The sequence below is a fragment of the Hypanus sabinus genome, chromosome 13 (assembly GCF_030144855.1).
Source record: "Hypanus sabinus isolate sHypSab1 chromosome 13, sHypSab1.hap1, whole genome shotgun sequence".
In the NCBI taxonomy this organism is placed as follows: Eukaryota; Metazoa; Chordata; class Chondrichthyes; order Myliobatiformes; family Dasyatidae; genus Hypanus; species Hypanus sabinus.
Window position 1 is genome coordinate 105,618,268 of NC_082718.1, and position 12,346 is coordinate 105,630,613.

At 39.2% G+C, this 12,346-nt stretch overlaps 1 protein-coding gene across 1 annotated transcript in view; it reads right to left on the reverse strand.

Annotated features, from left to right (window-relative positions):
• Positions 1-9,967, reverse strand: part of unc119.1 (unc-119 homolog 1) — a 50,337-nt gene extending 40,370 nt beyond the window's left edge. Inside the window, exon 1 of the mRNA XM_059988348.1 lies at positions 9,600-9,967. Coding sequence (XP_059844331.1) covers positions 9,600-9,786 — 187 coding nt within the window. The 5' untranslated portion in view covers positions 9,787-9,967. The remainder of the gene's footprint in view (positions 1-9,599) is intronic.
• Positions 9,968-12,346: the final 2,379 nt, after the last annotated feature.

Below are 12,346 nucleotides of genomic sequence, written 5' to 3' on the forward strand. Positions count from 1 at the left end.
GGAACAAGGCACTGAAGCACCTCTACTTCCTTATTAATTTGCGCAGATTCAGCATGACATCTTAAACTTGAACAAGCATCAATAGAATCACAGTGGAGAGTCTACTAATTGGTTGCATCCCAGCCTGGTATGGGAATACCAATGTCCTTGAAAAAAAAAGTAATGGATACAACGCAGTCCATTACAGGTAAAGCCCTCCCCACCACTAAACAGATCAACAAGGAGCACTCTCACAGAAAAGCAGTCATCTATCAAGGCCATGCTTTCTTCTTGTTGCTGCAATCAGCTTGTTGTCTTTTGCACACTAATTGTTTGTCCATCCTATTTGGGGCCGTCTTCATTGATTCTATTGTTTTTCTCGCACCTACTGTGAATGTCCACAAGAAAATCAATCTCAGAATTGTATATGGTGACATATACGTACTTTGTTAACAATAGTAGCTTTAGATTAGCAGCATCCAATCACAGCATGATGTTCTGATGAAAGATTATCAACCTGAAATTTTAATTCTGCTATCCCATCCACAGATGCTGCATGATCTGCTCAGCATTTCCAGTGGTTTTTTTGGTTTATTCTCACATTTATGTTACAAGCAATAATTCACTTTGGGGTAATTTTTCTTGGAGTGTGACGATAAATTAAACATACTAAGAATGATAAACAAACAGACTACCAACTAACCAAATACAACAGAATGCCATGACATTTTAAAGCCATACCTCATTCAGCTGCCAGTAGACGCTGGTAACCATCTTCATTAGGTCAAAGTAAGTTTGACGCCTCCAGTGGTTGAGGTGCATCATGGATGGGCCCTAGCTGACACATGCATGCCAGGGCAATACAATATGGAGAATCAGCCCGTGAAGCAGACATCCCCCACCCCCCCATACAGCCAGTGAATTCAAAGAAACAGAGACAGATACAGTTTGACGCCAGTGGCATCGCAGGATTTGCCAGTCAGCGTTGAACTCAACATAGGATTGCCTAGGGTCTCCAGCTGCAGATATTCCCTAAGGATTTACTCCCAAAAGCTTCCCCATGAGTGGGTATAGCTGCAAGGCATATATGATTTCAGCACAAGCTTAATGTTACTTCTGCTGAAATAGATTTGACTCCACCTCCTCTCAACCTTTCTTGTAAATTCATGATTTCAAGAGTTATCAAAAGAGTCAGCTGACAGTAGATGCAAATCTGTACATTAGGTTTCTGCTGCATCTGGCTTGCCTGACACTATTAGCCCCCTCTTCTTCAAATCTTAATCAAAAGCACCTGACAATTTTGAGTCTTTCAGGTTTTCAAAATATCTGGCCCCTTATGACATTTCCATTTTAACTGCCTCCTTACGTTACATCTAATTTGCACAACTCCTTTTGTCCCATTAAACGAATTGTTAGATGACCATAATTGTAATAGAAAATTAAGCTCAAATATATTTCTTTTTCTACTTGTTTAACAACCATGACTATTCACACCTCACACCAATACTAAAATGATTAAAATAAATTAGTAAGAATTCTCACTTCCTAACAGAACATGGAGAAAGTTGGGTTTGTGGAGGTTGAAAAATTATATTGATGAATCAAAACATAATTTTCAGATGAAGCAGCTGAGAGGTCTTAACTACTTTTCCAAAACTAAATATCAAAAGATAGAATGAGACATCAACAATCAAATCTCCAAACTTTCCAGAAAGCGAGTACGATGTAACACAGCAAGGACTGTTGAGTTGAAAGGACTAAAAAGTCCAAGAAAAGTGCCAACTTGAAACAAAATCCCTGCTGTGATAACTGTAATCAGCTTGTAAGCATAATTTTTCCCTTTGATCTGAAAGCAATACATTATAAGTGCACAGTCTCCAGCAAAATTGATTCACTGATTCTATAACCAATCACACTCCCACATTTAGCTAAATTTAGTTGAGCAGTTAATGTCATTGTGATAACTGTATTTTAATAACATATGTGCTCAGAGTATTTGATAGCTTGTTACTTTGTGCTATGCCAAGTCTCTGACATTTAACAAATGCACTAAATCAATCTTAAAGTAGCATTAAATGACAAAAATTCATGCCCAAATCTAAATTATAGGCCAGAAATGCACAGTAATTCGCAGTAGGTGCTGCTTCAATTAGCTACCAAATGTCAAGTTAACTTTGCTAAAGACTATCAAAGAAAATAATGCAAAGTAAATAAACATTGTTTTCGGAAGTCATGAAAAATATCTCGTTAAACAGCTAGTTCATAATGAATAAAAACTTAAAAGTCCATTACGTATCTGTATTTGTACATGCTGATTAGAGATAAGGACTGATATCAATCTACTGAAGAAAACTGCCTTTGCAACTCTCAACCATAATATTAAGCACTAATTTCACTGAGTTGCAAACCAAGACATCTTCTATCTCAGTATCAGAATAATCAACTGATCAATACAAACTGAACTGCAGCTATCACAGGATTAATGCAGAAAACAATCATCAGGCAGTCCTTCAGCACAGTTTTTGAAAGAAAACAATTCTAACTTTAGAAATGAAGGTAAACAATCAAATTATCTTGGATTTATTTCAACTTTTCAGCACCAAGCAGATTCAACCCAAAAAATTCTTCAGTGATCAAAGAACAGTCTGTTAAAGAACGCCATATACAATTTTCTCATGAGCTTTCTCACCTCTCCCAAAGCTGCTTCATCATGGAATCTCATTAGTGCATCAAACTGACCTTTGTTTATATATAATCTGCATGGTTATTGTCAGCAACTGTTAACTACATTGGGTATACCATGACTCCATTATACTTAAGCATGCATTTTCCACAGATACACCTCCACTGCAATCAGAAGCAGATTTTCTGAACTGAAAATACAAGCACAACCCTCAAGATTAGTCTGGCTAACTCAAAAGAGGTGAGTAATGCATGCTTACTATCAAATTTACACACAGAGTACAGTCTGCCCTCCTTATCCGCGAGGGATTGGTTCCTTGTGGATACCAAAAACCACGGATACTCAAGTCCCTTATTCAACTTGGCTCAATGTGGTGGATATTAGGACCCAGCGGAACCCAAGACCTTATTTAACCTTTCTCAGTGCGGAGGACATTAGTACCCGGTGGCGGTGCTCTGAAACCGCAGTGCTTCTGTTCACGAAAATAATCATGATTGAAAATAAAGTGGAAATAATGTGATCGGAAAGAGGTGAAATGCCATCAGTCATTGTAAAAGAGTTAGGCTACGTCAGTCAATGATCGGAACAATTTTAAAGGATAAAGTGAGAAAGGCCCTGCCCCAATGAAAGCTACAATTATTGGGTTTTGGGGTTTTGAGTTTTTGATCCTCCACATCAACCTGGAGAGCGCACTCGATAGCAGTCTGTTACTAGATCGAACTTGGGAACTTCCGTTCCTGAGCCCGGTGCTGAAACATACGTTCTTAAGTATTTTATATGCATAGAAAGGTAAAATATATACTATATACCAAGACAAACATTTGACTAACTGACGCTAAATAATACCGGATGTACCTGTTCTGACTTACTTAGTAAGAGAACTTCCGATTTTTTTCGATCCTGATCCACAATAACCCACTCACATCCTCCTGTGTATTTTAAATCATCTCTAGATTACTTATAATACCTAATACAATGTAAATGCTATGTAAAATGGTTGTTATACTGCATTGTTTAGGGAATAATGGCAAGAAAAAAGAAGTCTGTACATGCTCGAACAACAAGTGCTGGAAGAGCACTTACGGGTTTTCTCAATTCGTGGTTGGTTGAATTCACAGATGCAGAACTCGCAGATAAGGACGGCCGACTATACTTATTCTGTTCACTAAGAAACTTATTCCTCATTCAAAAATGTAATCATGATTATAGTAGAAAGTCACAAATATACCATTCAGTTTTAGAAAATATAACAACATTTATTTGCAAAAACAAGGCCCTGCTGATCCAGCTCCGTTTACCACTTGGTAAACTAAAGAAAGTGCAAAAGAATAACTTCAAATAAGCCAATACAAGTAACAATACAGAAGTCAAGACATTTTCAAAATTACGATACATCACACTCTTGCATCTATTTATAATAAGAAATGACTTTGTGCAAAATTATTTTGCCAAACTTATTTAATTATTGATGCAAATTTAAATAACAGATTTGTTTTTAATTTTTGGACAGTAGCAATATTATTCCATAAAAACAAAAAGTATAATTCCAACAATCAAGAACCTGTGAAGAACAGATGTTGTGGTCCTTTGAACTTTATTTACCATTAAGGGTGGCAAAGTTGTGCAACAGATAACACATTACAACTCCTCCAGGAGCCTTATAACTCCTGAATATTGGGTTCAATCCTAACCTCCAGAAATGTGCTTGGAGTTTGCACATTCGCATGATGACCCCATAGGTCAGGGGTAGGCAACCTTAAGCACAAATGATTTTCTAGCATGCATTATTCATTAATTTGAGGCAATACATTGCTAGATGCATTTAAATGGATAATTCCCATATTTCAAGTTTTTATGGCATTTATCTGGCCCACCGTCCATTCATTAATACATGATCCGGCCCACAGAGGCAAAAAGGTTGCCGACCCCTGCCATAGGTTGTCCTCACTTTCCTCTCACACCCCAAAGGCATATTTGTTGTTAAGTTAATTGTTCCAGGCACAGTTAGGTGTGTAGTGATCATCATGAGAGAGAATAGGTTACAGGGAAAGTGAGGGGGATGAGATTAATTAGGTTGCTAGAAGAGCCAATTTAGACTAAATGGTCAAGTAGCTTTCCTTTACTTCCTGTGGAAATCTAGAGTACTGTATAGAAAATTTAATTCATCCGGCCAAACAACTACTGATGCTCCAATCTATTAACATTTGATCCTACTTAGTGACAGCTTTGTCCATTCACTGCATCTATTCATATTTCTTTGCATTTAATGCTTCTTACAATACTATTCATCTTTGAGTTTCTGACAAATTTGAATACACGAGTTCCTCACTCATCTAAACAATTCGATTATTTTTGGTGTATCTGCCCATTATCTCCTGTAAGCCTCTTTTCTCCCTATCCTAGTCAACAATTTTCTTTTAATACTATGATCTTTGATGTTAGCTGATAGACTTTTGAGGGACTTCTTCAAATACCTTCTAGAATGTGATACAGGAGTTCCCAGTTCACTTATATAGTTAACTCCATAGCAAAATAATGCATTGGATAGTGTCACACAACTGCAATGTTCTGTGATCACATGGGTTTCCTCCTGTGCTGCTGTTTCTTTCCATAACCCAAGGACTTTCAGCTTACCAGGTTAGTCAGCTACTATAAGTTGCCCCTAAAGTGTAGAACAATGGTAGGGTGAGAGCAGATTTGATGGAAATGAGGGGAGAATAAAATAACTGCTTTATGAGTACACCCTTAAAAGACCAAAGACCTGTTTATGAGTTGTACAACTCCTTAACATTTGCACTTGTCAGAATCTCAAAGGTTGCAGAATGGAAGGAGGCTATTTGGCCCATTGTGCCCATGTCAACTCAATGTGCAATCTATCTCATCTCACTTCCACACTCTCTCACCATAGCCTTGCATTTTTTTTTCCTTTCAAGTCCTTTCCCTGTAGCCTTAAAAAATATATGATTGGTTTTATAGCTGTGGCTTTCCCCACGTGATTCTTTGCTGGCTTTCTGTTCAGTAAAAATGCTCACAAGATGCTTAGTCCTTTGTTACAGATTCCAGTAATTTCCCAAAAGCCACTAAGCTAACTGATCTACAAATCCCTGCATTGATCCTCTTTACTTAAATGGCAAAGTGGCATTGTTCAACCATCTAATCAAAAGAGATAGCTCTAAAGAACTTATTGGGTATACGCAATGTGCTGTTTGTCCTCCAAAAACAAAAGTGTTGCACTTTAAACATAGCAAAACATTCCTAGCCCCTTCTAAGATATAAAGACACAAACAATGAAAACTTGATTAAAAGCGTGGCCAGAGGGTAACTTCTAAGGAAAAAAAACTTAAAGGAAGGTAGAGAGGTAATTGAAGGGAGTCGTGGTTTTTAAGATTTCAGCAACTCAAAGCATTGCTAAAGGTGGAACACTTAAATTTGGGAATGCTCAGAGGGCAGCCAGATCAACGAGGCATAGTTCTGGAAAAAGTGACCAAGATATGGAACAGAGCAGACATGAATGCAAGTGTAAAATCTTCATAATTAATGAAGGAACCAAAGAGGGATGGATAAGTAGTGTCAAAGCAAAAGGACGAGGATTTTCAGTAACATCAACTTAGCAATGGGTAGAATGAAGGTGAGTGACCAGGAGTACTTTAAAACAGTTGAACAAAGGAATGCATAAAATATTCTGTGGGAGATGAGCTAGGATGAAGGGCTTTCAGTAAACATCATTGGTAAAAGAATGGATACGCTTAATGATGGTGCACACAAGTGATGTAAAGGTCATCCGGAGGTCAATTGTGTTACACCAATATTGCAAACTGGCTGGTTCAGTTTCAGAGATTCCAGGGAGAGAACGTAGTTGATACTTACAGAACAGAGCTTGGGGTCTGAAAACAACAGACTTCTGAATATTCCAAAGAAGAAATTTCAGCTCCCATGAGCAGCCATACAATTTAGAGATAGTAGACTGGTAACAATGAGGTAGGGCTCATTGACCACAGCTTGTATATGAAGGATGATTGTATACTCTGTAGACATGAGAATGGTAACTTTGACAATGACTGCAGCTAAACAACATGCAAGGATACATGCCCTGTGAAACTTCACAACACTTAGCAGTACTCTGGCAAGACAGAAACCTTATTGAAAGAATTCAACTCTAGGAATGAGGGGCATAAAATCTGAGAGGTTGCATCACATTTAAAAACTTTGAAGAAACAGCCAAATGAGGTGCAGTTTCCAAAAAGAATTTTAAATGGGTGACAGACTTGAAGAAAACAGTATAATAACTGTTGAAAGAAAACTTAATAACACCTAAACCTGGAGCCAGAGAGAAGCTGGAAATAAATAATAAGTTGGAGAAGTGGAAATAAAGTCAAGAGAATAGCAGATGGATCAAGCATACAAGATGAGCATGAAAGGGGGGATTGGGAGGAGGGGAGAAAATAGGAAAAGGTGTTCATAAAGAATTACCTTAAAGTTTAATCTAAAGGAAGGGGGCTGCTTCAATCTTAGAGGAAAAGAGCTCCATGAACATCAGCAAATATTGTGATGAGATTGGAGGAGTCAAGGGCAGAAGGATTAAATAAAAATACTTCCTTTAGGACACTCAGGATGGAACCATCTGGTCAGAGGATTTATTTTCAGCATCTTTATCTTCTTAATTATTTTTAATTTTATTTCAGTCAAGTTTGGAGAGTTCCTTTATCCGATTTAACAGTAGTTTCCACTGGATATCTTACTCCAATGTAAATGTTTTGAAATCTAGTTATTCAACACATCTACAATTTCCTTGTTTTACCAAATACAATATTACTGCTGTAATTTTAAGAGCAGCTCCCCAGCTCCTCTGTTTCTTCCCATATCCTGAAGATCTGCTGGATGGTAGGTTAATTATCTACTGTGAATTACTGTATAGTTGTGTGGCAGAAGAATTGAGACACTTGACACATATGCAAGAAAGAACAGTTAAAGGAAAATAAGTGGGGGAACGGGACAAATAGAATTGGCAGAGGTTCAAAAGGCCTTCTACGTCATCAGAAAATAAGAATGAGGTCCCAAATAACTCCCCCCAACAAAATCTGTAGGATTGCATTGATCTTGTTACTACTAACTTCTTTTTTGACTTCTTATTTCCATCTTTATATCTTCCAGTCCCACATGTTAAATTGTTTTTTTGATCACCAAACACAAATCTGTTGTTTTATACAAAAAAAACTGCTGGAAGAATTTAGCAGGTCAAACTTCATCTGCTTTCCACCCCCCCCCCCCCCAAACTCTTATCTGTCACTATCAATCACCCTCTAGCCACTGTAGCCCACCTCTACCTCTCACCCACCTGGCTCAATCTGTCCATCATAACCTTCCTCACCTGGTTCCACATATCAGCTCCTGTCTCACACTTCCTCTCACTTCTTTATTCTGTCTATTTCTACTTTACTGATGAATGCCTTATTCCAACTATCCCTTTGTCTCTACAGATGCAGCCTGACCCACTATGTCCCCCAACAGTTTATATTTTCCTCCAGATTCCAGCATCTGCAGTATCTCTTGTACTGCTCTTGTTTTATACATTGAGATATTTCTGGCTTCTGATGGGCAGTCTTTGTTCTGTCATATTGAAGTCAACCTTATCGAAACAGGATCTTAGAAGCTATTTTAAGCTTCCCTTTTGAACGCTAATCACGTTGAAGTCAGCTTTACAGAGACCTAGAAACTGTTTTATATTTTGCTTTCATGCACTTATGGCTGCTCTGTACAAGGAGGTGCTAACCAAAAAGGAAAAACATTATGCACAGCTGTTGAAATAACTTGAAAATGCATGGGCATGCTGCTTTCACTTCTATTTTCTCCAAGGTTCATTAGTTATCGCCAGTAGTCTGTACTTGCGTTATCAAAGAAAATGCTTAAATAATAAGTGTATGGCAGCGAATTGTAATTTAAGTTCCGTCTTTTAGTGGAAAGGGAAGGAAGCAAAAGAAACCATGTTATGACAAGTTCAGAATAATTAAGGTGTTTCAAATTTTAAATTTAAAAAACTTTCAAACACGAGGTTCATTATATCCATTAAATAGTCAACATTGTATCAGCAGTGATTAATGTTAAAGACATAACAATGAAGGTAATTTTGAGGTACCGACCAAGGCCAAAATTGCAAATTTTCCCCACACAATTCGCAGTTTCTGTCTGGATGTCTGTAACGGCCTTGTTTACAAAACAGATGACTTCTTTAAAAAACGCAATCCTGATTACCTAAATCCGCGATGAACGGTCTCAATCCTGGCTACGAAAGGAGGGTCGGACGTAGTGTTAGCAACCTCAATCCGTAAAAACACCTCATAGGTACATAAATGCGAAAAGAAGCTCCAAAAACCTTAGTTCCGGGAGAGGAATGATTTTCGCCCAGAAGACGGGCTGTACCCGGGGACAACTTGAAAGACTGGCCCAGGATAGAAGACTCTGGCGAGCTGCTGTCGGCAGTAGTAATAGGCGTTAACTAATGTCTTAAGTAAGATACTTACTAACGCCTATTGCATGGGCAATTGCATTTAAAGTTACATGTAACGCTAATTTAACAGTGAGCCTGCTGCGGAAATTCAACTGAACGAAGTATTTATCTTTAAAAGGGTTGATAGTGGAGAAAGGGGTTGCTCCGTGGCCAGACATCTTCCACGACCCTCCTCCTCACTACCAACCTCGTATTACAGCGAATCGCGAACTCTGAAGCAAATGGGCAGCGCGGCTTCTTTTAATTGATCGGTGTATATTAATTAAACATGAACAGGTATCAGGGGTGTTAAATGGGGAGGGGGATATTCATTTGGCCCCAGTGCTGGGCTCTGATAAGGAACCTCCAAGTCCTGGGCCTAATTGAGGATAACCGCTGGACACCCACATCCACCCATCAGCCGCCAGCTGTGAGGTTGGAGCCGACACTTACTCTCGGTGGCACTCTGTAGGCACAGCACGTTGAGCGGGTTGATGCAGTCCTTCTGCAGCAGCTCGGCCTCGGTGACCGGAGTCAAGCAATCGGGCTCTGGGTTCTTCCTGCTCTTTATCCTATTGAGCACGCTGCCGCCCTGCTTCTTCATCTCGTTCCCGTCCGTCTGGTTATCCGAGCTGCTCATCTCAGTAGGGGCCCAGGGAGGGAACGGGGAAAGGGGGGGGGGAAGGAGTGTGAGTTAACTTCAGATCGCTAGCGGCCAACGCCTCGGGGTTTCTCCTCCCCCCGGGTCTCTCCCTCAGCAACGCTCAATCCTACCGCCCAGTCCAGCAACCCCGGGAGCCCGATGTTAAAATGGCGGCTGGTTGGTAAGACTCGGTATCTATGGAGAGGCGGCGCTGGGGTCGCCAGGGGGTCACTCGCAGCCAATTAGAGGCCGCTCCCGGTTCGGCGCAAAGCAAGACAGGCGGTGAGGAGCGACTGGTCGCCCGGGACACCTTCCCAATGCATCTCATCTGCCCCTGTGCTTATCATTCTTATTTCTACCTTTAACCTTTACTCTTCTGGCTCTTCGTTATCTTAAAAAGCTGAGAGCAGCTAAAGTGGTGGATGATTGTGGGGATTTAGACTTGGGAAAAACATGAGGATTTAGCCCTGGAAGACACTAAATCATCCCAATAATAAGTGTAGATAATCAAGGAGTTATAGGAAATGAACAATTTAAAACAATAGCTCTTATTTGTGGGTTTAAAAAAATTAACTAAATTAATAGGTCTAAAGGCCTGCATCATTGGGTGTTAATGGAAGTGGCTGCAGGGATAGTGAATGAATCTGTTGTACGCTATCCGCTGGATCCTGTAGAGCTGCTGGAGAATGAGAAAACTGGAAATATAACACCTTTGGTTTTTAAAAAGGGCACAAAGTAAAATATTTGGCCTCACGTTTGTTATGAGGAATGCTGTAATCTGTTATCAAGGACATTTAGAAAAACATAACGCAATAAGGTAGAGATATTATAGTTTTAGGAAAAGAGAAATCCTATTGACAATATACACAAAATGTTGGAGGACGATCAGGCACCACTCTCAACCCAAAACGTAAACTGTTTGTTCCTTTCTCACCTACTGAATTCCTAGACAAATTTGTATGCGTGGCTCTAGATTTCCAGCAACTGCAGAATCTCCTGAGTATATCCTATTTGCTTTCATTCTTTGAAGATGTAACAAGTAAACAAGTTAATTACTGCAGAATTTTTTGTTATCTGGTGATTGGAGTATCATGAGGAATTTGGAAAATGTTATGTATAGATGCTCTCGCTGATGTCGTCTTAGTATTTTCCTGTTGGGGAGAAACAGTCCCCTGCATACATCTCCGATTGTTGATTCTTTCATGTATGATTAACTTGAAGAGAGATTTAAAGGTTGACAGCTTACTAATTGAATTTATGCTGCCTTCTGTAAGTAAAGCAAAAGGTCAAATATCAAACAGTCAGAATCCGTTCCACTGCATTATAAATCTTTTGGCAAATAAATTATGAAGTGTCATTGACTCTTGGGAACTATGTCAGCAACAATGTGTGATTTATGTTCTGTAAATAACTTATTTTTGCCTTGTACAATGTTAACACGCTGCAGAGTTTTTTCTAAAGTTATGTGATAACTTTCAAACTGATTTACTGTGGTTCATGTGAAATAATTAAAGTTTTAAAACTCAGCACACTGACTCCTTTCTCTTAAGTTGCTATATAATGCTTAACCATTTTAAGTTTGCTATGCTTTATTCTCTGCCAAAACTGTGAGGTATTCCAAAATAGCTTGAATACAAAAAAATTAAATCCCAAGTTCCTCTTTGTCATTAAGAGATCCACTCAAACTTCTGCATCTTGTCTTTCCATCTCATATCCAATGCAACAAGCTCAGTTTCCCAAGATTGACTCTATTAAGGCAACTTTTTCAGTGCCTGCTCTCTCTGACCCATCTCCCTGTCTTAAATATTTTGCATTTTTCCCTCCCTTGCTGACTACAAAATGATGTATTTTATGTGACTCCCTTCTTTCCTGACCCTCTCTTTACCCACCTTCTAATCAGTGAAACATCATTATTTGCAATATCTTTCCAACTGTTGTTATTGATATCTACTCTGGGTCCAATCCTGACCCTGTGTGCTGTCTGTGTGAAGTTTACATGTTCTTTCTCTGGTCATGTCAGTTTCCTTCACATGACCAGATTTCATCCCACATCATAAAAACTTGCTGGTTGGTACATCACTTGTGAATTTCCTCTGAAATATAAGTGGCTAGCAGAATATGGGTGCATTGAATAGGAATGTGGGGAGAATAAGTAATTAGAATAGTGTAAATGGAGAGTTGACAGTTGGCACAGACTTAGTGGGGCAAAAGAGCCGTTTCTGTGCTATATGACTGTATGTATGATATCATTTTAACACTAAATTTCACGATGTTGTGCATTCACTCATCAGGTTCATTACAACACTTAAGCCTGATCTGACCAAATGTATAGGTTTGGTCTGTACATACAGCTGTGTGGTGGAAAAAAGCACAACCACACCTCTTTCACCTCATATGGTTGAAGAAGTTTGGCATGAGTCCCCAAATCCTAAGGACTTACTACAGGGGCACAAATGAGAGCATCCTGACTGGCTGTATCACTGCCTGGTATGGGGACTGTACTTCTCTCAATCGCAGGCCTCTGCAGAGAGTAGTGAAGACAGCCCAGCACATCTGT